This window comes from Biomphalaria glabrata, chromosome 13 (genome assembly GCF_947242115.1).
Source record: "Biomphalaria glabrata chromosome 13, xgBioGlab47.1, whole genome shotgun sequence".
Classification (NCBI taxonomy): domain Eukaryota; kingdom Metazoa; phylum Mollusca; class Gastropoda; family Planorbidae; genus Biomphalaria; species Biomphalaria glabrata.
The window spans coordinates 37672742-37699874 of record NC_074723.1 but is presented as its reverse complement, the minus strand read 5'-3'; the positions used below and the strand labels follow the sequence as shown (position 1 = coordinate 37699874).

Here is a 27133-nt window from a genome sequence, read left to right as displayed (position 1 = left end):
GTTTCACTATAAGTTGGTTTGTTATTGCTAGGCTGTGCCCAGTAGTTCCTCTAGAATACACTGCTGTCTAGCACTGTTACACTCATGTCTAGATAATAGCTACATGGGATGGGTTTCACTATAAGTTGGTTTGTTATTGCTAGGCTGTGCCCAGTAGTTCCTCTAGAATACACTGCTGTCTAGCACTGTTACACTCATGTCTAGATAATAGCTACATGGGATGGGTTTCACTATAAGTTGGTTTGTTATTGCTAGGCTGTGCCCAGTAGTTCCTCTAGAATACACTGCTGTCTAGCACTGTTACACTCATGTCTAGATAATAGCTACATGGGATGGGTTTCACTATAAGTTGGTTTGTTATTGCTAGGCTGTGCCCAGTAGTTCCTCTAGAATACACTGCTGTCTAGCACTGTTACACTCATGTCTAGATAATAGCTACATGGGATGGGTTTCACTATAAGTTGGTTTGTTATTGCTAGGCTGTGCCCAGTAGTTCCTCTAGAATACACTGCTGTCTAGCACTGTTACACTCATGTCTAGATAATAGCTACATGGGATGGGTTTCACTATAAGTTGGTTTGTTATTGCTAGGCTGTGCCCAGTAGTTCCTCTAGAATACACTGCTGTCTAGCACTGTTACACTCATGTCTAGATAATAGCTACATGGGATGGGTTTCACTATAAGTTGGTTTGTTATTGCTAGGCTGTGCCCAGTAGTTCCTCTAGAATACACTGCTGTCTAGCACTGTTACACTCATGTCTAGATAATAGCTACATGGGATGGGTTTCACTATAAGTTGGTTTGTTATTGCTAGGCTGTGCCCAGTAGTTCCTCTAGAATACACTGCTGTCTAGCACTGTTACACTCATGTCTAGATAATAGCTACATGGGATGGGTTTCACTATAAGTTGGTTTGTTATTGCTAGGCTGTGCCCAGTAGTTCCTCTAGAATACACTGCTGTCTAGCACTGTTACACTCATGTCTAGATAATAGCTACATGGGATGGGTTTCACTATAAGTTGGTTTGTTATTGCTAGGCTGTGCCCAGTAGTTCCTCTAGAATACACTGCTGGAGTAGAGGAGTCATATATGCTATAATATGCTCAAGGTGTCAGATGGTTTATATTGGAAACACAGGCAGGACCTTAAAAACACGACTCCAAGAACACCTTAGAGACATCCGTAACTTTGCTACTAAGCCCGTCTCTATCCATTTTAATAAAACACCTCATAGGGGTACCACCGACCTCCTCGTCACTGCCATACAACAATGCAACGACAAAAACACCCGTCTGCAGATAGAAAACAAACTTATTTACATGTCAGGCACCCTCCAACCTAACGGGATCAACAACCAGCACACTTTTATTTAATACACGATGGACACTAACACTACGGTACCCCCTTTCCCCATTCATCTTTGCCTGACATCTCCGCCCCCTTCCGTTTTCCCGCGCTTTTACACCAGCGTAGCTCATTTCTTTTCTGCCTCGATAGAGAACAACATCGGACAGATAAGTTAACTTAAGACTATTTTGTGTTAATTGTTTTTTATTTTTTGTTTGTTTTGTAGCTGATGAAGGCCTCGTGGCCCAAACGTCCTTTGTTTTACTTGGTCCGGCAGGGTCACATATATGCATGTTTTTCGTATTCTCTATACAGTCGTTTACCCCTGCAGCAGTAAATCTTTGTTTTTTTTTTTTTGAGTCTTTGAACTCATGTCTAGATAATAGCTACATGGGATGGGTTTCACTATAAGTTGGTTTGTTATTGCTAGGCTGTGCCCAGTAGTTCCTCTAGAATACACTGCTGTCTAGCACTGTTACACTCATGTCTAGATAATAGCTACATGGGATGGGTTTCACTGTAAGTTGGTTTGTTATTGCTAGGCTGTGCCCAGTAGTTCCTCTAGAATACACTGCTGTCTAGCACTGTTACACTCATGTCTAGATAATAGCTACATGGGATGGGTTTCACTGTAAGTTGGTTTGTTATTGCTAGGCTGTGCCCAGTAGTTCCTCTAGAATACACTGCTGTCTAGCACTGTTACACTCATGTCTAGATAATAGCTACATGGGATGGGTTTCACTATAAGTTGGTTTGTTATTGCTAGGCTGTGCCCAGTAGTTCCTCTAGAATACACTGCTGTCTAGCACTGTTACACTCATGTCTAGATAATAGCTACATGGGATGGGTTTCACTATAAGTTGGTTTGTTATTGCTAGGCTGTGCCCAGTAGTTCCTCTAGAATACACTGCTGTCTAGCACTGTTACACTCATGTCTAGATAATAGCTACATGGGATGGGTTTCACTATAAGTTGGTTTGTTATTGCTAGGCTGTGCCCAGTAGTTCCTCTAGAATACACTGCTGTCTAGCACTGTTACACTCATGTCTAGATAATAGCTACATGGGATTGGTTTCACTATAAGTTGGTTTGTTATTGGGGGGTGTGCCCAGTAGTTCCTCTAGAATACACTGCTGTCTAGCACTGTTACACTCATGTCTAGATAATAGCTACATGGGATGGGTTTCACTATAAGTTGGTTTGTTATTGCTAGGCTGTGCCCAGTAGTTCCTCTAGAATACACTGCTGTCTAGCACTGTTACACTCATGTCTAGATAATAGCTACATGGGATTGGTTTCACTATAAGTTGGTTTGTTATTGGGGGGTGTGCCCAGTAGTTCCTCTAGAATACACTGCTGTCTAGCACTGTTACACTCATGTCTAGATAATAGCTACATGGGATGGGTTTCACTATAAGTTGGTTTGTTATTGCTAGGCTGTGCCCAGTAGTTCCTCTAGAATACACTGCTGTCTAGCACTGTTACACTCATGTCTAGATAATAGCTACATGGGATGGGTTTCACTATAAGTTGGTTTGTTATTGCTAGGCTGTGCCCAGTAGTTCCTCTAGAATACACTGCTGTCTAGCACTGTTACACTCATGTCTAGATAATAGCTACATGGGATGGGTTTCACTATAAGTTGGTTTGTTATTGCTAGGCTGTGCCCAGTAGTTCCTCTAGAATACACTGCTGTCTAGCACTGTTACACTCATGTCTAGATAATAGCTACATGGGATGGGTTTCACTATAAGTTGGTTTGTTATTGGGGGGTGTGCCCAGTAGTTCCTCTAGAATACACTGCTGTCTAGCACTGTTACACTCATGTCTAGATAATAGCTACATGGGATGGGTTTCACTATAAGTTGGTTTGTTATTGCTAGGCTGTGCCCAGTAGTTCCTCTAGAATACACTGCTGTCTAGCACTGTTACACTCATGTCTAGATAATAGCTACATGGGATGGGTTTCACTATAAGTTGGTTTGTTATTGCTAGGCTGTGCCCAGTAGTTCCTCTAGAATACACTGCTGTCTAGCACTGTTACACTCATGTCTAGATAATAGCTACATGGGATGGGTTTCACTATAAGTTGGTTTGTTATTGCTAGGCTGTGCCCAGTAGTTCCTCTAGAATACACTGCTGTCTAGCACTGTTACACTCATGTCTAGATAATAGCTACATGGGATTGGTTTCACTATAAGTTGGTTTGTTATTGGGGGGTGTGCCCAGTAGTTCCTCTAGAATACACTGCTGTCTAGCACTGTTACACTCATGTCTAGATAATAGCTACATGGGATGGGTTTCACTATAAGTTGGTTTGTTATTGCTAGGCTGTGCCCAGTAGTTCCTCTAGAATACACTGCTGTCTAGCACTGTTACACTCATGTCTAGATAATAGCTACATGGGATGGGTTTCACTGTAAGTTGGTTTGTTATTGCTAGGCTGTGCCCAGTAGTTCCTCTAGAATACACTGCTGTCTAGCACTGTTACACTCATGTCTAGATAATAGCTACATGGGATGGGTTTCACTGTAAGTTGGTTTGTTATTGCTAGGCTGTGCCCAGTAGTTCCTCTAGAATACACTGCTGTCTAGCACTGTTACACTCATGTCTAGATAATAGCTACATGGGATGGGTTTCACTGTAAGTTGGTTTGTTATTGCTAGGCTGTGCCCAGTAGTTCCTCTAGAATACACTGCTGTCTAGCACTGTTACACTCATGTCTAGATAATAGCTACATGGGATGGGTTTCACTATAAGTTGGTTTGTTATTGCTAGGCTGTGCCCAGTAGTTCCTCTAGAATACACTGCTGTCTAGCACTGTTACACTCATGTCTAGATAATAGCTACATGGGATGGGTTTCACTATAAGTTGGTTTGTTATTGCTAGGCTGTGCCCAGTAGTTCCTCTAGAATACACTGCTGTCTAGCACTGTTACACTCATGTCTAGATAATAGCTACATGGGATTGGTTTCACTATAAGTTGGTTTGTTATTGGGGGGTGTGCCCAGTAGTTCCTCTAGAATACACTGCTGTCTAGCACTGTTACACTCATGTCTAGATAATAGCTACATGGGATGGGTTTCACTATAAGTTGGTTTGTTATTGCTAGGCTGTGCCCAGTAGTTCCTCTAGAATACACTGCTGTCTAGCACTGTTACACTCATGTCTAGATAATAGCTACATGGGATTGGTTTCACTATAAGTTGGTTTGTTATTGGGGGGTGTGCCCAGTAGTTCCTCTAGAATACACTGCTGTCTAGCACTGTTACACTCATGTCTAGATAATAGCTACATGGGATGGGTTTCACTATAAGTTGGTTTGTTATTGCTAGGCTGTGCCCAGTAGTTCCTCTAGAATACACTGCTGTCTAGCACTGTTACACTCATGTCTAGATAATAGCTACATGGGATGGGTTTCACTATAAGTTGGTTTGTTATTGCTAGGCTGTGCCCAGTAGTTCCTCTAGAACACACTGCTGTCTAGCACTGTTACACTCATGTCTAGATAATAGCTACATGGGATGGGTTTCACTATAAGTTGGTTTGTTATTGCTAGGCTGTGCCCAGTAGTTCCTCTAGAATACACTGCTGTCTAGCACTGTTACACTCATGTCTAGATAATAGCTACATGGGATTGGTTTCACTATAAGTTGGTTTGTTATTGGGGGGTGTGCCCAGTAGTTCCTCTAGAATACACTGCTGTCTAGCACTGTTACACTCATGTCTAGATAATAGCTACATGGGATGGGTTTCACTATAAGTTGGTTTGTTATTGCTAGGCTGTGCCCAGTAGTTCCTCTAGAATACACTGCTGTCTAGCACTGTTACACTCATGTCTAGATAATAGCTACATGGGATGGGTTTCACTTTAAGTTGGTTTGTTACAATTTATATTTATAATATATATATATATATATATATATATGTACAGAACTATTTATGCAACTAACTGCTGTTAAAAGTTAGGATAGTGATGTGATCAAATAGTGTTGAGTGACCTTTTGGTTTTTCATGGGACAAGAAAACAGAAGACACTGCATGCACAGAATAGCTCAAGTTTTGAAATACATAGTTCAGTGCCTTCACATCAAACTAGTGATTGTGTTTAGAATGTATTGTTTTAACATCTTAATTATAGTTGTTGAACTTTGGTCTCCCACACAGAAAATTGATAGGATCCACTGAAGTCAGTTGTATATTGATCAAGGCAAGTATCCATTAGAGAATGTACATAGTTGAGTGACAATAGCCACTAGAGTATGTTGTTTCTGATGTTACTATCTTTCTATCCCATAATTCTCTTGGTGAGCACATAATGTAGTGATGCTATATTTTGTACAAACTATTAAACTATCTCCATACAATCCTCAGGTTTTTGTTCTCTGTGTTTATAGAATACAGACTGGATTCAATTACAAATGGCATTTGTCATTAAGGCTTTTATTAAAAGGCATGACAAAAACAATGTCTGTTACATTTTAATCAATGTGCTCTCAAAGTTTTAGTTCAATTTAGTTTATGAAAATGTATTTTGATTAAGTCTGATAGTATTATAATAAACAATGCTTGCTAAAAGTTTTTGTTTAAAAATTAGACATTTTCAAATAATTTTCAAATAATGTTTTTTTTTGCAAAGTTTTAGCAAATAATGCTAAATTTACCTTCAGAGATTAATGAATGTATTTCTCTTTAAGGCTTTGGCAGTAAGTTAATACATGAAAATATCAAATATAACATGACAATACAGGGTAAATGTTTGGCATAGACTATGCAAAGATCATACATGTAATATAGAAATTTTGTTTGATAAGTAGCAGTAAAAAAAAGTAAATGAAAGGTTTCAAATGATGGATAAATAGAATCATCAATAAATTGTAATGTATATTTATATATATATAGACCAATATAATTCAAAAACATGTGATCTAGATAGAATAGGAAGCACTTGGAATCAACAACTCAAATAAGTCAGTGTTTAGAATAACATCATATGTTTACACAGACTGTTATGGGTCATGTGACAGTATCAAAAAGAAAGTAGCCAACAACAAAAACATTACTAAAACATAAAAAAACAACTCAACCCAACATATAACAATCAACAACACAATGTAACAGTCACTCATCACATTTATGCTTTCTACAGAATGTATATTCATTTCTGGATCCTTTTGACCTATCCACCACAATTCTTTTTTTATCCATTAAGTCAAAAAATTCTTGTAATTTTGTTGCAAACCTAAGGTCATCAGTCTGAACTGAACTATTGCCAGCAGGTATAGCTGATCTGTTTTCTGTGAGTTGGGAAGAGTCATGAAAGACAGTTGTTAGCTCTCCAACTTAACACTAATTCCTCTGCTTTTAAACACTTCTTTAATCTGACAACTGGATTCAGAAAAAGGCTTTTTTTTTAGACTTTTTCTGAAACAAGAAACACAATTCCATTTTTAAAACATGAAAGCATTGATTAATAAAAATATGAAAGACACTTCAACAGAATTAGAAACAATCAAAATCAATAAATTCAAATTATTTTTACATTATTAAGTTTTTATTTATTACAATATTTATTGACCTTTTCAAGCATCAGTGCTTTCTCTTCTATTTCCACTTTCTCTGACAAAAATTCTTCCTGTTGCAGAGCTTCAAACAGTACTTTACTGGCCTCCTCCTCTTTCTTTGCCTGTTCGTCCTTTTTTTGCTGAATCTATTGAATAATAAACATTTTCATATAAAAGAGATTCAATTCCAGTGAAGTTCTACCTACATCCATAAAGGAACAAGAATTTTTTTTTTTGAGTTTATTGATATAAGAAAACACTCAACAAAGCCTTGGCACAACTGATGCTATAAAGACAGAGCGCTATAGCAGTAATGTATAGCCACAGAGAAGTAGATCGGGCTCAATGCAAATAATATATTTTTTTAACCATTTAACACAACATGTTGTTTTATGGAGGAATTGGCAGAGAAATGGTATAATTAATAGTTACTTTTGCACCAGCCAGCATTGGAAGTGTCTTTTTGTGTAGGACAGTTGTTAGGGTAAAATTTTTGTTTTGGTCATTGAATTTCATTGATTTTGGTATCTGTTGTGGTTATTTTGCAGATGGAACAGAGCTACAGTTCAGTTAAAAAATAAATATAGATCTACATATATTTAGTTATTTAAAGAGAGAAAGGGGCTGTAAAGAAAGATCTGGTCTGCTTGACAGTAACAGTTGATGCTTGATCAACATTATTAAAGTATTATAATCAATATCCAGATGTTCTTGTTAATCAAGTTTTGAAACAACTAAGTCTAAATAGGGGCAAAGGGGGTACTGGAAAGGGGTAGTACCTTTGATGGTCCGGTATGCTGCACTATTAGGTGGATGCCTCACTGGTCCCCTTCCGACCTCTAAATCTCACACATGTGGCTCCAAGCGGACTAAACCATGTGAGGGGGTGGTGATAACATGGCACCACTGGACGAAAGGCCTTCTAGACTAAGGTCACCAGCCAGGGAGGAAGAGTCCCAGGATGGACTACAACGGCCACATGTTCAGGACCAAGGCGAACCACCAAATTAGAGGTACTCAGTTGTGGTCAAGCATAGAGAGGGATGGGCGCCGCCATGCAATTATTTAGCCCTTGTTACACCAAATGAGATAATGACAGTAAATAAATCCATACCGGCTCGGCCATAGCCCGGGTTACCAAGGGCCGCGTCTACAGTCACAGACCAGGACGGAGGTGAGAAGTGTATTACTGGTCCATGCAAAAATAAAATAAATACCAGGAATAAAATCACCATAGGAACATGGAATGTGAGATCACTAATAGAGGAAGGAAAAGTTGAAGAGCCCACACATGAAGTTAACCTAATTCATTTCAACATCATAGGACTCTCTGAAATGCGCTGGAAAAACATAGGTGAAACAACCACAGAAGAGGGCCATAAGACTAAGACTACAGTGGACTACAAGATGTCCACGAACAAGGAGTAGGATTTCTTGTACACAGGAACTACAGCAATTGCGTTGAGAACTGGTACCCTATATCTAGTCGACTCATTTCCATAAGTTTAAAGGCACCACCCTTCAATATCACCATCATTCAAGCATACACTCCTACATCAACATATGAGGATGAGGCAGTAGAAGAGTTTTATGAGCTATTATAGGAAGTGGTCAATAAAGTCCTGAAAAAGGGACATCCTTGTTGTACAAGGAGACCGGAATGCCAAAGTAGGAAGTGACTCCTACCAAACCTGGAAAGGCACTTGTGGAAGATACAGTAACCTCTCAAGGAATGAACGAGGTCAACGACTTTTAGAATTTGCGAAATACAACAATCTCATACAGGCTAACAAACTAGGATGCCACAAAAAATCGTGCATAACCATATGGCACAGTCCAAACAAAGAATACCACAACCAGATTGACTATATCAGCGGTTCTCAACCTTTTATGCTAGGCGATCCTTTTTTACAATCCCCCACTCTTCCGCGACCCCCGCACACACATACAGCAATAGAAGAATAGACAATATCAATCCTTATTTTTGATGGTCTTAGGCAACCCCTGGCAAATTGTCAATTGACCCCCAAGGGGGTCGCGATCCACAGGTTGAGAACCCTGGACTATATCATGGGGCAATTGCTATAAAATGATTTTGATCTAGATTTTCTTTCTTTTTGTTTTTAAGTTATAATTAGCCACAACTGAATTAATTGAGACCACTTAATTATGCCAGTCACTCCCCCATTACTACTATCAACTAATAGAAATTAAGCAAGGAAGGTGATTCAAATATATGCCAAGTCACCCTGTCAGATGAAACAAGAGAATCACCTAACAACACCAGTATGAGAATTTTGTGGGACGCAGCTGAGAAGCACCGAAACCTCCCAGATACCCTCTCTCCCCACTGGTCCACAAAAGAGATTGGACCATAGCACATTGAGAATGCTATATATATATAAAACCTATGAACTAGAGAGAAACACTTATACATGATGAAGGAATAATATGAATGAAAGATGCACTATAAAAAAAAATGTCACCGTAACTACCATGTTTACTCTAAAAGAATGACAATTAAAACTTAAAATTTGTTTCCATTTCTAGGAATTATAAAGTTTATTCATATTTCACCTGCTGGATAGCAGCTTCATATTCTTGTCTGATTTCTCCATGACAGGAAATTTGTCGTCTTTCCTCTGAAACAAAATGGGAGCTTTTCAATAATTTTGTTCAGCTCTGAAACAAATGGGAGCTTTTCAATATTTTTTTATCATTACTCAAGGTTAAAGCCATTGTCTTTGCATGAATCTACCTTTAGTCTGGTCTGTTTCATTCTAAAGGTGGTTAGAATCACAGTAATGATATTTTTCTGACCATTGTCGAAAAAAAAAACGCTGGCTAAGACTGTACATCTATTTAAAGGGCTTGCAAAACTTTTTCTGCAGGGAACAGTTCCAGGAAAAAGAAGGAGAGGCAGATAAAAGATGCAATGGGGGACAACATTATGAACTGTACAGCCCTGTCTATGGAAAAGCAGATTATTCTGGCAAAAGAAAGTAATGGAGAGAATTGACCAACAGTTCATGGATGCCCTAAAAAGACTGAAGGATTACTGAAGGTGATTTTATCTTTATGTTCTATATTTCTCAAACATCCTTGATGGGATTTTATTACTATTTTTGATACCTAGAAAAATAACAATCCAAAAAACATTAATTTCATGTATTTCAACTTACGGGCTTCAAAATCATCTTCTTCATCTTCACTGATGCTTTCTTCACTGGCTTCCAGCCTGCACCTCACTTTTTCAGGGAAGGCCTCTTTGATGTCTGTCCACTTTTCCATGTTTATCAATTTATTTTCCTTGGCAGCTTTCCTGGCCCAAACTGAAATGCGCTTCCTGCAGACAGGGCATGAGAGGTTGGCTTTTTCCACTGTTTCCTTGTAACATTTTAAACACAGTGAGTGATTGCAGGGGAACGTTACAGGTTGGATGAGTAAGCTAATGCATACTGGGCACATGCACTCAGATTCAGACAGCATTTTTTTTCCTGTAATTATAGATAGCAAAACAAATTAGAATTTGATCTGAAAAAAAAAAACTTTTTTTTTTATTTGATTGCACAGACATGCCTACCCCCATGACCCAGAATGTGGAACACTCAGGTTGAAAATGTGGAATTTTGGGCCCCAATGTGGAACATACACGCGGTTATGTTTGTCAGCCATACTGTACGCAATAAAGAAAAGTTTTGATTTTTGTGATCCATGTCATTGCCTTATTATTTCTCAGGATCCTATACTTGAATTAGATTTTAAAAAAAACTAAATGTAGTTTTTGTATCTATTATGCAAAAAGCTTGCTTTGTTTACCTTTAAAAGGAATTCTTGGTTCACCAGGTGTCTGTGTCATTTTGGAAGAGTCGCATTGTGCAGTAGCAATCACCGGAGCAATCTAAAGCATATTTAATTATAAATAGAACACAGCATTGCAAAAAGAAAATTGGACAAGATTTGTAATAGAGCAAAAACATGTTGAGAGACTATTATGGCAGTTGTGAAATGGGGGAGGGAAGAAGAGTGAATGATGAATGTTTACATAACCACTATTTTACAAAGTGAAAATGAACCTCCTGCAAAGCTAAATTTACCTTTTTCAAAGTCTCCACATATTTGACTTTCTGGCAATGGTTTTGATGACCCATGTTTTTAATGGCTTCTTTGGTCAATCTTTCCATTTGCTCACTTGTATATTTGTCTCTTTCTGATGATTAAAAAAAATAAATATCACTTTTCAGTTGTTTTTCTAGTAGATATCTAAATATATTTTTTAAAGACTAATCTTAATGACACGAGTAAGTATTGTTACATGTTGCACTGAAATATGCTCATCTATTAGATTTGTATTAGATTCTTTGTTGTAAAACATATTATTAACAAACAAAAAATGCTCAATTCTAATTAATAACTAAGAAATTTGCTAATTGCTGAGTAATTATTAAAAAGAAAATATACAAACATAAACGCTACAAACCCAACAAGAATTTTTTTTCCATTGAAAATTATCCAAGACATCTCTGAAAGGCTCTATTTTTTTAATCAGTTTCCAGCTGGTGATAAAATGTAAAACAATTTTTGTAAACATTTTTTTTTCAAAAGCAAGTCATTCATTCCATTTGTTATAGGTTTAGGACATGATTAATCAGGAATTTTCTTTTAACGATGCAACTTTTAATTTACAACATCTAATATCACCACCACAACAAACAACAGAGCCCTAAGAGAAACAGGTAATTAAAAACAATACAAAATTGTCACTTTGTTGGGACGTGGATGAATGGCACTTTAGCTACCTATCATGTGGGCACAGAAATATACCAGATACCTCTCTTACAATGAGGCAAAATCTTCTCCCAGATACCCCCCCCCCCAACATACACATACCACACACTAAGTCCACAAGTGTTTGAACCAGAGAGCACTGAGCCTGCTATAGCATGAAAAATGCGCTATACAAAAGTAATTTTAAATAAAAAATTTCTTTTTAAAGATAAAATGTTAACATCTTTTAACTGAAGCGCTGTAGCTGAGCGGTACAGCGCTTGGCTTCTGAACTAGGGGTCCTGGGTTCGAATCCTGTGAAGACTTGGATTTTTAATTTTGGGATCTTTGGGCACTTTGAGTTCACCCAGCGCTAATGGGTAACTGACATTAGTTAGGGAAAAGTAAGGCGGTAGGTCATCATGCTGACCAGTTGAAACCCTCGTGAACCGTAAGCCACAGAAACAGGTAACCTTTACTTTAATCTTTTAACTGAGAATAATTTTTAAACATAGTGTACCAGGAGAGAAATATACATCAAACAATAATTATGGACTTACTTTTCTTCCAGCTGTGATGACAAAGCCTCCTTGTCTTTTTCCAAATGGACAATCATAGTCTTGAGCTCCTGTATTGTTTGATTCAAGTTACTTCTCTCATTCTCACAGTGCTCAAGCTTCTGCGTTAGTTCTGCTACTGATGAGTTCAAAACAGAGCATTCTTTCTTGAATTGTTCCCTTTCATCAGCTAGCTGGGAAGAAATGATATTCATATCATTTTTCTAAATGAGCATTTTTAGATTGCAGTTCTAGTACAGTTTTATTCAAGAGATTGTTCTTGCCTTCATAGTTTGTTACTGTGGTCTGTAATTCTAAGATTGAAGATGTCAGTACTGAACATTCGTTATGAAACTTTTCTCGCTCCTCCATCATACTGGAAGAGATGCTATCCCTCTCCATTTCAAGGCTAGCTTTTGTATTTTCTAAATATGTAACTTCTTCATCCAATCTTGAGATAGTTGACTTCATTTCTAAATATTTCACAGAGTCCACCAACTATAGGCGAGCTGTTATTGGGTATAAATTAACTGAACAATTAAAAGCAACAAAGCAAGATGAGACGGTTATCATTGAATCCAGAAAGAAATGATGAGGCTGACATCCTGAATGATGAAAAAGAAGAAACTACTTCAATACCGAAGGTTCTAGAGACTAAAGGACAGCAAACAAGCATGTCTTTAGTACACTCCTCAAAAATTCATACTGAAGAAGCTGAACCATCAGTGTAAACAATACAGTCCTAATTAAACAACAGTCAAAAAGAATAAAATATACTAGCACATTTCAAAATTTGCAATGTAAAATCATAAAATGCAAAAACATAAAGCACTGAATACAGATAACTTGTAATTCATCAGAGTATTGTAATGTATCAACAATGAATCAAATATAACTAAGAACATAACCATCTCAACCTTTCCCACCAAAGAAAAGAATGTTATTAAACTTTAGGCCTTGTCATTTTTTTGGTACACTGGACCGTTCACACTCCTTTTTCTCAACTTCAACACACCGCTGGGATATCCTCATCAAAATAACCTGAACTAACCTTAAACGTCTAGTTGAGACCCGCTGGAGCGGCAGAGGAGAAGCTGTCAAGATGGTTAGGGATAAATTTTCTAAAATTATAGAAACTCTGGAGACATTAACTAGCAGAGATGAATATTCATCGACTAGATCTGAAGCAGGTGGATTATTAGTTGCTATTCAGTCTTTTAATTTTCTCACCTATCTTTCATTTTGGGCTCCTGTATTAACTGAAATTAATGATGTGCAATTCTACCTTCAAAAACAAGGATTGTCTATTCAAGACTGCTCACTCAAACTAAAAACATTAGAGACATTTTTAAGTAGTAATCGAGAGGACATCGCTGAAGCCAGCATTACCTTTGCCGAAAGCGTGTGTTCAGATCTGAAAGTCAGTACAGAACCTCAAAAACGTATTGGCCATAAGAAAAAGATGCCTGGTGAGAAAAGTGACTACTCTGTACTTACACACAAAGAAGAGATATGAAGGGAAATTTATTCTACCTTGGACAGGATTGTTCAAGAAATAATCACCCGATTCGAGCAACTTCATGATGTAGCAGATGGATATGAATTTTTGTCGCCTTCCCAGCTATTAAATCCTCAGGTCGAAATCAATCTCGATAGTACTCCTAGCGACATTGATAAAAACGAATTTCTGCTGGAGTGAAAGAGGCTTCAACGGTTTGTCACAGTTTCATCAGAAGCCTCCGAACTTCCAAAACACGGACCTGTTGAGCTCTTGAATTTTATAAAAAAATATCAGCTAGATGATTCAGTCCCGAATATCGTCATCATGATTCACATATTTTTTTATTATTGCGGTAAGCGTCGATACATGCGAGAGAAGTTTTTCCAAACTTAAACTGATCAAGAATTACTTGCGATCAACGATGACAAATTTACGACTCACTAATTTGGCCATTTTGTCCATTGAACAAGAGCTGATTGAAAAAAATGATTTCGATAAAATTATTGATACTTTTGCCAGCAAGAAAGCGCGTACAATTCATTTGTAGTATATTTATGTAAAAGTGATTTTTTTAAAATAACAATATTTGATTAATGAATACATATTATTTTGAACAAAAAAAGTAAGGTTTTGCAATGTAAGTAATTAGTTAGTTTTTTTTTTTTTTTTTTTTTTTTTGGGGGGGGGGGGGGCATCAAGATGAGGTACCGCACCAGGCATCATATACTCTAGCTACGCCACTGCATAAAGGCATTCTGATTTTGTTAACCAATTATAAATCAATAACCAAAATGTTTTTGCTAATATTTTCACTTGATTTAGTTCTTTTCAGACCTTGCATTCTATAAAACAGGCGATGTAAAGGTCTTCTGTTTCTTTGGCTAACAATTGTGTCATATGTCAGCACAACGAACAACTAATTTTGTTTCCCAAATAATGTCATGTACCCAATAGAGTTGGGTGGAAAAAGAGGATCCTAAAATTCAAATTCCCAGTCTTCAATGAAATTCCAACCAGAGGCCCATCGGTTTTGAAGCCAAGCATTTCACCCATCAGCCACCATGGAAATGACTCCCAACTAATTCAGAAAAGTTTGGAATCCAACTATTTGACTTTGCACACTAAAACTTATTTACCAATTTAAAAGTCAATAATCCTTGTAACATTTAAGAATTACATTTTTCCTTGCCTAAGTCCATAGATTGTTGAAGTCTTTATTTTACCTATGTCTTTATATGTCCTTCCACTTTGATCTAATCTGTTAAGGGATCTTGTTCTGTTCAGTTCCAAGTCTGCAAAAAAAATGTAACACATTTATTCATTTATATGAAAACTACAGTTGGGACTTTTCTTTTGTTATGTATTGTAAGCGCATTCTTAAAAAAAAAAGTATGTTTAATAAGCCAGCATAGATTTAAGATTTATAAATATTATACAATGGATACAATGCAATATAACATATATATATATATATATATATATATATATATATATATATATATATATATATATATATATATATATATATACACAAATATAGTAATTTAAAAAAATATATATAAAAGGCAGACCTTTAATAGGACCATGATGATCACCTAACAGATTGTAACTGCCGACTCCAGGAATATTATCTAATGACAAAATAAAGTCATACTCCTTTTTGGCATTATATTCTTTAGACAATTTATAAAATTACAATGTAAATTATATCTAGTACAGTGTAAAGTTTAAGCACTCTATATAGTCCAGTTTTTCCATCTTACTATGTAACTCAAGTCAGTGCCTAATCTAGTCTGGATCTATAGAATAGATCTAGATCTAGTTAGAAAAAATAATTAATTAAGATGGCTGCCTGGTCGTGTGGTTTGTGCGCTGGACTGTTGTTCGGATTTATCGATGGTCGAGGGTTCAAATCCTGCCCGCTCCCATCCCCCGTCGTCCTGCGGGAGGTTTGGACTAGGAAGTAAACTATCTTCAACTCTGAAGGAACATCCGAAACATGTAAAACATTTTACAAACATTTTACATTTTATAGATCTATAGTGATATAACAACAAGATATAGTTTTAGTCAATTCTAGTCTGGATAAAATGATGAGCTAAGTAGTTATGAACTATTTCAGCAACAAATGTAAATTATATTACATTTCAATACTGGGGCAATTGACTCTTGATAGTTCAATGGTTCTGGGACTGGAAAATGGGGGAGGGGTGGATTGTCCATAACATCTGATTACCAAAGGTTAGCTGAACTTAAAGGAATTTAGAAGTACATGTCAAGTATCAGTAGTTTCAAATATTTCAGTACTATTGTCTCTAATGATGGAACCAAACATGGCCAGAATTGCACCGTCCACAGCAGCACTTGTTAAGTCAAAACAATATGGAAAGACAAAGGCAAAAGCTAGCCCTCAACACTTAAATCAGACTGATGTAATTCATGGTCATGGAGTCACATTCTTGTATGCTTGCAAATCTTGAATACTGACTGCAGAACTAGAGGATGCTAGCAATGAAATAGGGATACTAAAGAAAGACCCTAGGTATCACTATCACATACTAAGATTAAGAGATCAGAGACATGATTGGTTCAGCTATTAGAACTCCACAATGATCTGCAAACGACTTAGTGACTATGGCCATATCACAAGGCCTGACAAGGTCCAGGGCTCACAAAAACTAGAAGAACTAATCAGGGCCAAACATGTACACTTTACTTTATTATACTCATTTAGTAATTATAGTTATAGGCTTGCAATTTTTTTGTACTATAACTTTATTTTATAACTTGATTCAAGTTAAGTCACTTAAGACGGTAATTTTACTTAAGACTAGCTTTTATTTAATTAAATAATTAAATTTATTATGCATAATAATCATACTAAAAAAAAAAATAGACCAACTTAACTAGACTACTGCATTTGTTTCATTGAATCTATTATAAAACTAATCGCATCACAGTGGCATGATTTACATGAGCCCAGTCAGACATTGTGTTTGAAATATTTTGGATAATTGTATCCCAGCACTTGTGTAAATCTGCCTTGAGAAAATTAGAGTACACTTCTGTCAAGTTTTGAATTGCTTGAAAGATGTGATCCCCGTAGTCCTCAGCCGTCCCACCACTCAGGTCATCTAAAGCAATTACATAAGTATTCATCATCATCAAACTCCATTAGAGTGAGGGCTTGAGAGGCTCAAATCCTCTCTTGCAAAAGCCCTGGACAGAAACCCTGCTGTCTTGCGTAGTGCATAAATGTCGCCATACAGGTCGAGAATTTTGGGTTTCCTAGACCTGTCGAGACGGAGATCAGCAAGTCTGGGGCAGTCAAACAGAATATGAGGCACGGTTTCCTCTTCTTCCACGCAGTGGGGGCACTGTGAATCAAAATTTGGCCATAGCTGCGAGAAATATGAGCCAACAGGACAGTGGCCTGTCCTGCACTGTGCTATAATAGCTTGCTCAGGCCTGGACAGCCTCCACCACAGGGAAGTGCGGTCAGGGCACCTCATGCGCTCCCAGACTCCACGGGCTTTTTGGGAATTGTCCCAGCACTCAAACCACTTTTCCATTTCTGTTTTTTGTATTATAGCCAGGGCTTGATGCAAGCTTACAGCCTGTTCAGTGGGTGGAATTCGCCCTCCCTGGTTGGCCAAAGAGTCTGCAATTGTGTTGCCAGTCACACCTATGTGACTCAGTACCCACTGCATTATTACAGGGGTGCCATAGCGTTGTTTGATGTTATGTGAAGCCATGATGACAGTGCTGATATTGGGGGGCCATGGTCTGGGGCTTTGCAAAGCCTGTAGTACAGATTTTGAGTCAGTGACCACAACAATCTGTGTTGCCCTCAAATGTCCCTCGCCGAGTTGAGAGTCAATGACCTTTAAGGCTTCACAGACTACCATGGTCTCCGCATCAAAACTGCAAACACTACCACATGGTCAAAAGATTTTAATTGTGTAAGAGCCAAGAAAGTTGATGTAGGCTCCATAGCCTGCTCTTCCAGAATCTATTGATGCCGACCCATCAGTGTATGCAAAAATAGCACTGGGCATGAAGGTATTAATTTTCTCCAGAGCTAGGATTTAAAGGTCGTTAGATGAACGACTTAGCTTAGTGGTTCATTAAATTCGCTGATGATACTGCCATAGTCGGTCTTATTTCAGGAGACGAAACTCAGTATCGAAGCTCGATAGAAGAGTTTACAAACTGGTGCACCGACAACTTTCTAGAACTGAATGTAACAAAAACTAAAGAACTTATAATAGATTTTAGAAAGAAAAAACAAACTATACGTGAACTGCAAATAAACACTACATCTATAGAACAAGTAAAGGCATATAAATATCTAGGCATTATCTTCAACAACAAGCTTTCATGGGAAGACCACCTTGGAACTCTGACAAAGAAAACAGCCCAGCGACTCTTTTTTCTATACAAACTCAACAGTTTTAAATTAAACAAGAAGATCCTTGAGACATTTTACGGCGCAACTGTACAAAATCTGCTAACATACGGAATAAGTTGTTGGCAAGGCAACGCCTCATCTAAACTGTTGCAACGTCTAGAAAACATCATTAAAAAAGCATCAAAAATTACACTCACAATATTACCACATTTAAAGGAACTTTTTGAACAAACGTGCCTAAGAAAAATCGAAAAAATCTTGGAAGACAACGGCCACCCCCTCCATCAGAACTACGCCAGGTCGTCGCGAAGTGGGCGACTGCTGTCAATCAAAACAAGAACGGAGCGGTACAAAAACTCGTTCGTACCTCACTCGGTCAGACTCTATCATCACCACTCATTGATCAGGGAACATGAAATGCACCAAGATACCTGTGTGTAGTCGCTGAATGATCTCTTCATGTTGTCTGTTGTATTTATGTGTATGTTTCTGTTGTGTTGTCTTTATATGAGAAACGAGTCCTTGTAATCACAACAAATTTCCGTAAGGATCAATAAAGCAGTCTTAGTCTTAGTGAAAAAAAACTGTGTGAGATGAGATGATGTCACTGGCTAAGCAGGGGATGTAACTGGATAAGCAGGGGGAAGGCTAGTTAAGACTGCCTCCCCAGGTCAAAAGTTTTAAGGTCAGATTGAGTTTAGTAGATGATAGATTTACTTATTAATTAAGAAATTAATAGTAGAAGTAGATCTAGTATTAGTAGATCTAGTAAATTTCTAGCTCACAAATCAAAGCTGATTTCATTATTAGTATTTATGATTCTTACTAGTTTAGAGTGTAAATATTAAAGTAAATTAAGAATTAAGGGGTCTTGAGCAACAAGAAATGCCAGATGATTGTTTTGTTTTAGTTAGCAACATTGGTGTCAGAGTAATCTCCCTTTATCAACTATTGACCAATTATTAAAAAATTGTAATCAAGAGTTATGAAAGAATTTAAAAAAAAACAAAAAACTATTGGAATATATGCAGAATATTAGGCTTTACAAAGCCTAATATGTTTTTATTTTTGTTCACAAAATTTTTCTAGACATAGACTATCACCAAAACTGTCCATTGCCATTATTTTCTTTGTTAAATGGCATTTTCCATTTTGTAAGCGCCACTAAAGACTTTATGGCCAGGCATGATATCTAATAGAATTGGCTTGGTTAGCCACACCAAGTTCTGCCTCGTCTCAAGACTAAACCAAAACCAGTGACTCACCTGGGCGCATCCATTGCATTTCGAGACAAAAGGAGCCATATATATATTATATATATATATATATATATATATATATATATATATATACACACACACACACATTTGAGACCAAAAGAAAATCTGCTGCCGAGGACAAACGACGACGAAAAGAAAATGTAAATCGACCACCTGCGGACAATGGTTATGCTTGCCGTGGATGTGGCAAAATATGCAGGTCACAGCTGGGGCTGCGCAGCCACGGGAAATACTGTATTCCTCATCAATCTTTGGACTCGAAGACAAGCCTTATTATATATAATAATAAACTAAATAAATTCTGCCCTCTTACGTAATCTTTCGTAATCTTTCGTTTCGAGGATAGTGTAAATCTTTTCTGCCTTGTATAGAGACCCACGGAAATAATTTAATCATTATTAGGAGACGGCGACGTACAAGGTTCTATAATGTTATATAAATACGCATGTCATGTCTATTATTATATTAGCTACGTCATCGTGCATGTTTGTGTGTCTGTGTGTATAGGCCTATGTGTGTGTGTGTGTGTCAATGTCGGATCCGGCTCAGACCGTACTCTTCAAAGCAGATTCAATATATGTTAAAAAAAAAAAGTAAAGCTCCCCTTTCAGACCTTGCAATCAATAGGGCAAATGATGTAAAGGTTTTCTGGCCCCACAGTTAGCGAGGGTGTCGTGTGGCCAGCACAACGACTAACCGTCTTTACTATGGAAAGTGTTAAACCAATGACTTGGCAGATTATAAATCATTAATTAACATACATGACTAGATTGTCACTAGGAAGTAACGTTTGTATTTTATAAGATAATAATAATTATGCTCGTCTTCAAGACCGAATAATAATAACAATAATAATAGTAATAATTTTATTTATAAAGCGCTGTTAACAAACTAAATGTAGGCTAAATGCGCTGTAATAATATTACAAACATAAACACGAGAGTTACAATGACAAACTAATCTAAAAAAAAGTTTTAAACAGATAGATCTCAATGTTCTTCTTAAAAGTGGTGTAGCATGTTGTCTGTCTGAGATCAATGGGGAGTGAGTTCCAAACCTTTGGTCCGTGCATTGAAAAAGCCCGCAGGCCGTAGCTTTTGAGCATTGAGTCCATTGGGCGCAGGCATAACAAGGAATGCTTAAAGAGCCCAAAATTAAAATTACCAGTTTTCACCAGTATTCAAACCTGGGACCACTCAGTTTGAAACCCAAGCGCTATAGCACTCAACCACCGCGCCTCTATTAAATAACTTCATATTTACTAATTACAATTTTTCTTTTACGCTTGAATAACAACAAGTAAAAAAAGACATTATTTCCCTTACCTATATAAGAACGGAAAAGTAATCCATGTATGAATTATGTCAGGATTCAATGACTGGATATTCCCTTTCATAACAACAAAAACACACTTTGATATGGGTCAGTGATGTGTTCTCACTGTCCAGAGAGCCTTCCAAATAAGTTGTTTTACTGGATGACTGACTGAGGCCTTAAATCCACCCCCACTTTCCCCTTCCAAGTTTTAGCTCACCCTCTCCTCCTTTCATTTTTTTCCCTCTTTTCCTTTCTATATTTTTAATTCACTCCGTCACTCTCAGCATTCAGGCCATCTTCCTTCACTTTCGACTTAAGTCTGTTGAACCTTTGGGGCACCACACAAGATCTGTTGACCGTACTTCTATATTCCTCTCATTCTCTTGCCTTGAATATAATTTTTCCCAATGACAGGCCTGCCCATTCTTTTATGTTGTCTTACCATCGCTTTCTCTCTCTGTATATCTATAATAAAGCCCGTCTCTTGCCTTCTTAATTTACCCCCCCCCCTCCCTCTTTATAGTTAAGAGCTCCCAATCCTCTCTGCATGTAATGCCCTCCTCTTTCCCATGTTATTAAATTCATCAAATTCTACTCCCTCTCTCCTTCTTTAGTCGTCCCCTTCTTTCTCTCTATTTTATTTCTTTCTGCCATATATTAACACTTCTCTTTTCTTTCTATTCTTTCAAAAGAAGAAGAAGGAACAAAACTGGGATATTCGTTCTTAAACGAGTTTCGTCACTGTTTATGTCTGATGCAATACTCGACAAGGTAAATACCCTCATTCTGATGGATCGATACAGAATCATCCTCGTTCTGTTCTCAAGACATCAACTTTTGATGCTGTCAAGTTGTGGTGAAGAGCTCTTTGAATATTAAAAAGACACGACAACTAGTCCATTAGATCGATAGCTTAAAGCGCTTTATCATAGAAGGAGATCTAGATCTATGGCTTTTTTGGTTTTTCTCAACAGAGGCGGATATCCCATCATTTCAAGAAAACAATCTTACATCTTTGGCTTTCTGTTTTATCTTAACAGAGGCGGATATCCATAATTCCAAGAAAAAAATCTTTGATTTGTTACATGAGTGGCAGATAAAACCGAGAAGCTACCCTGGGGGATTTAAGTTCGAATCATGACATGAGAGGCGCTGTCTTTGGTGAGAGTCTAATGGTAACATGGAAACCTTCTCACAGATACCCCCCGCCACACACACAGAGGCACACACACACAAAGAGACAGAGAGATGGAGAGACAGAGAGTTAGAGAGAGAGGCCCATTATAGAGATTGTATCACAATTCACTGAGCTGGCTACAGTATGGAAGTTTCTAATTAAAAACAAAACAAAATAGAAAATATTTGTGAATTTATTTTCAGTTTACAAGAAAATTAAAAGTAGTCTGACTATGACTTATATAACTTTAACTTATTTACCATCTTACCGAGGCACTGTGGCTGAGTGGTAAATCGCTTGGCTTCTTAACCGGAGTTCCCGGGTTTGAATCCTCGTGAAGACCGGAATTCTTAATTTCGGAACTATTGAGCGCCTCTGAGTCCCCCTCCCCCCACAGCTATAATGGGTACCTGACATTTGTTGAGGAAAAATCAAAGCCCTTGGTCGTTGTGCTGGCCACAAGACACCCTCGTTAACCATAGGCAGAAACAGATGACTTTTACATTCCCTGCCCTATGAATTGCAAGGTCTGAAAGGGGAACTTCACTTAACTTTACAACGTATTTTATATCTTATCAGTCATCATCACTTATCATCATATGTTTCAACGTATTCATTCAAGATTTCATCTTATAATTTATCTCATTTATTGTAACTAATCTTTCATTATAGCTTACCTTTTATCCTGTCTTTTCATGTATCTTATCTTATCTTATATTCATCTTATTTTTATCACTAACCTTATCTTATCTGTATCTTTATATTATCTTATTAGTTGCAGACTTCAACTCTACTAAGTCGTATGTTTTCCTGATTCTGGCAACTCGCACCAAGCTCTAACGTTAGGAGTAAGAAGGAACACTTATATAAATCTGTAATAGATTATGCATTAGTGCCTTTACCACTAAAACCAACGACACATAATTTTTAAAAAGAAATAATTGAAGTGCTAAGTATAGGGGACACGACTATGTGCATCTTCTATTTTTTATGCTGCTTATGTATATAACAATTAATATTACAAAAAGATACTTTGGACATTAAAGATTTGTAAAAATTAGTTATAAATACGTAGGACAGTGTCACTATTTGTTCAACCATCACAATATATCTACCATTTGAAGTTATATGATGGCCACACACATTGTTATATCAAAATATAACAAACGCTATATTAATGTTTGAGATGTGTATACCACTCTCTAAACACCAATCACTAGTTAAAAGCAAACGCATTTTCCACGCTGGGCGTGGTGGCCGAGAGTGAAGGCCACAGATTTGTCTTGGAGTTCGAATCCCAGGGAAGACTGTGCTTATTATGGCCGCCCCTGAGTCCACCAAACTCTTAATGGTAAAGTGGCTTGTCGTTGTGTTGACCACATGACACCATCGTCAACCGTCGGCCAGATAAACTGATGGGCATCATCTGACTAACAGACAGCAAGGACTAAATGGATACTTGACTTGTGTTCGCATGAGACGGCCATATGTAAAAGGAATGTTTCCGATACTTATAAATAAAACAATATAATTGTTAGTTGCTCTGGGTCTAACTATTTACATTAATGATGGGTATCTTTTTCATTCAATTAAAAACATTAAAATGTGTCAAGCGTTGAGATTATCTCATAGGAAAAACAGGTGGGGTGGCTTAGTGGTAAAGCACTTAGCCTCCAAACTAAGGGGTCCAGGATTCGAATCTTGATGAAGACTGGCAATTCGAATATCGGTATTTCTATGATGCCCCTGAGTCTTATGCGTAACTTATGATAGATGGGAAAATTTATGGTGTGTGTTTGTTGTGCTGGCCACATGACATCCTTGGTAACCATCGGCCATAGAAACAGATAACCTTAACATCTTAACATATCGCAGTGGTAATTTGTTTTTTTCTCACATCAAAAAGTTGTCTGTTGTACATTATTTAGTTATGGCAAAGTATGTAGGTCACAGCTGGGGCTGCGTAAACACAGGAAATACTTCATTCCTCATTAATCTTCGGACTCGTAGACAAGCCTTATCATTAGTTTGATTATGTTTCAAAGGAAAATTTTCTGTATAGGTTTTTGTTCAGTGGGCTATTTAACTACATGATATGCAGGTTATCCAGAAATAATTTTCCGCGTTCAGATTTAATTATTCATTTTCGCCATTTATATTTCTCTGCCCTGTTACGATTAAACTTCAATTATGTTTTTGTTTTAAGTAGAAAATATTATAAATGGTATAGATTTTTTATATTACACCAAATAAAGTTAAAAAAAAAAATTAAGTTAATTTTTGGGGGTCACATCAACGATGGTATCATCAATCAGGACAGAAAGAGTTAAGCAATGAATAAAATGATTCTCTGTAAAGGCTGCTATTTGTTTTTTATTAACAACAATTAGCATTTTAATTTTCATTAAATATACAAGCAAATATAAATATGCAAGTATACAATTTTGAATGAGAAAACAGATCTAGAAGAAGAATATAACTAGAGATAATATGAACATTTAGAAAATATTACCAACATTATGTCAAACATTTAAATATATTTAACTAACAAAAAAAAAACCAACAAGCTAACATAGGAGTTCAATGGTGCGATGCATTTCTATAATTAGAAGTACAAAATGACATTTGTCTTCTTCCTCCTTAAAAACAATTTCCAAGGCCTTGCATTAGTCTTAAACAAAATTACAGGCTTGTTTTGTTTTGTTTGACATGTTTCGGATGTTCCTTCAGAGTTGAAGATAGTTTACTTTCTAGTCCAAACCTCCCGCAGGACGACGGGGGATGGGAGCGGGCAGGGTTTGAACACTAGACCGTCGATAAATCCGAACGACAGTCCAGCGCGCAAACCGCACGACCAGGCAGCCATCCAAGTGAGTGCCTCGGATAATCAAAAGGGAGTCCTCGAAGAATGAGGAACATTTGGCTGATTTATTTCAGTTGTTTGTTGCTTTTCTAAAAAAAAAAAGGAAAGAAAGAAAAACAACATTTAAGTAGGACAACATTCAAGGGGGACAAAATTAAAGTGTTGCAACATTCAAGTAGGACATTTAAGCAGGACAACATTCAGGAAGGACAACATTCAAGCAGGACAACAATTAAGTAGGATAAGTGAGACCAGGAAAAAAAAATATCGAAATAGAAATAGAATGATTTAAAAAAAAACATTTAAGAAGGACAACGTTCAAGGAGGACAACATTCAAGTAAGACAACATTCAAGTAGGATAATAGAATGATTTTAAAAAACCTTAAAGGAGGACAACATTCAAGTAAGACAACATTCAAGGAGGACAACATTCAAGTAGGAGAACATTCATGTAAGACAACATTCATGTAGGACAACATTCAAGTTAGACAACATTCAAGAAGAACAACATTCAAGTAGGACAACATTCAAGCAGGACAACAATTAAGTAGGATAATCGAGACCAGGAAAAAAATTATCGAAATAGAAATAGAATTATTTAAAAAAAAACATTAAAGAAGGACAACGTTCAAGGAGGACAACATCCAAATAGGACAACATTAAATTAGGACAACATTCAAGTAGGATAATAGAATGGTTTAAAAAAAACATTAAAGGAGGACAACATTCAAGTAAGACAACATTCAAGGAGGACAACATTCATGTAGGATAACATTCATGTAGGACAACATTCAAGTTAGACAACATTCAAGGAGGACAACATTCAAGGAAGACAAAATTCAGGTAGGACAACATTCAAGTAGGACAACATTCAAGTAAGACAACGTTAAATTAGGACAACATTCAAGTAGGACAACATTTAAGTAGGACAACATTCAAGTAGGACAACATTCAAGCAGAATCTTCCAGATTGAAAATGGTTTATATGAAAGAGTAGAATTATCTTAAAATTAAAATTTGTAGCAGTGAGACTTGTAGAGATCTGTAATTTAAAAAGTATAAAGCAAGCATATTGAAAGGGGACTTTCGAAGAGTTCTAAAACGGTTTAGGACTAGAACCATAAGTTCCCGACCGCAGAACGAAGGAGCTAATAGGTTTAAATGTAAACCTTTCAGATCTACGGGGCAAACACCTTTACTTATCCACAACAAATGCTAGGTATCCATTAAACATTTAAAGTCCGTCTTCACCGGGTCTTGAACTCAAGACCCCTTATTTCAGAAGTCAAGCCCTTTAACATTCAGCCATCACGCCCATTTTTTTTATCAAAGATAAGATAAGATAAGTAGATAGACTAATAATCTTATAATGAAATTAGTCAAATAACGTACAGCATACTTTATCTTTAACTTTGCCAGCTCTGCTTCAACTAACTTTAGTATTTTAGTCACGCCTTCTTCACCCTGGGCTGTAACAGAGATATCATTTTAGTAGTCTTATCAAAAGTTTATCACTTTTACTTAAACATTGTGGTATTACTGCTTCATTGCACCCAGGATTTATCCAGGTAAAGAGCACATCGTTATGGACAAAGGCGTAGTGAGCAAAGCGTGCACCCGGCTGAAGGTACACTATTGGCGCCCCCCGCCCCATGAACATCAAATAGATATATAGACTTGTTGATAAAATTTATTTAATAATAATAGGCCTACTGTTGTAATCCTATTGGCGACGCGATAGAGTTAACTGTGTACAATCAGCTGACACATGTGACACAGGCCAGTAATACAGTTTAGCGTACTAAGTCGACGGACAAAGGACAATACTGGTCTGACGTTTGCACGTAAAGATGGCCCGTGTTGCGGTCATGTGATCAGAAGCCTTCGTGGACCAGAGACAGAGTGTGTAATGTAGTGTAATTTCAGTATATTACAGTGAGGAGGCCGGGACTGTTGACCATGCAATCGGTCCTAGTGGAGTCCTCGAGTAAAACGTACCAATCCAGGAAGAGATATAGAGACAGTAGTTTAATTTAGTACGGCAGTACGTGATGTACAGTGTAACATTTGTAGTCAGTTTATTGTGCTGCCAATTGTGTTGTACTACTATATTTTTAAACTCTAGTTGTCAAGTTCTTGGGTTTGATGTTTATATTGAGCAGTGTTTGGAAAAGGCCTGATTAAGAGAGAGAGAGAGAATCGTACAAATACAATACAAATAACCTTATAATGTATTACCTAACAAAAATATCAACAATAATTGTATTTTTTGAAGCCTTTCTGTGTGTGGCGCCCAGTGCATCGTGCCCCCTTGCCCCCCCCCCCCCATCACTACGGTTCTGGCT

The 27133-nt window shown here is 37.2% G+C and overlaps 1 protein-coding gene across 4 annotated transcripts; it reads right to left on the bottom strand.

Moving 5' to 3' along the window:
• Positions 1–5900: 5900 nt before the first annotated feature.
• LOC129922295 (E3 ubiquitin-protein ligase RNF168-like) lies at positions 5901–19210 on the bottom strand. 4 transcript variants are annotated; one of them, XM_056007775.1, is made up of 11 exons: positions 18936–19208; positions 15311–15370; positions 14963–15031; positions 12242–12432; positions 11395–11470; positions 11012–11124; positions 10734–10815; positions 10097–10411; positions 9492–9556; positions 6929–7060; positions 5902–6774 (listed from the first exon to the last, which is right to left on the bottom strand). In XM_056007775.1, exons 5-11 carry the CDS (start codon positions 11414–11416, stop codon positions 6745–6747), a joined length of 759 nt encoding a protein of 252 aa, XP_055863750.1. In that variant the 5' UTR covers positions 11417–11470; positions 12242–12432; positions 14963–15031; positions 15311–15370; positions 18936–19208; the 3' UTR covers positions 5902–6744. The 4 variants fall into 4 exon arrangements, with proteins under 4 accessions (XP_055863751.1, XP_055863752.1, XP_055863750.1 ...); XM_056007773.1 differs by having other exon boundaries at positions 18977–19208; XM_056007776.1 differs by lacking the exon at positions 12242–12432 and having other exon boundaries at positions 5901–6774; positions 18977–19210.
• Between the last annotated feature and the right edge of the window lie 7923 nt (positions 19211–27133).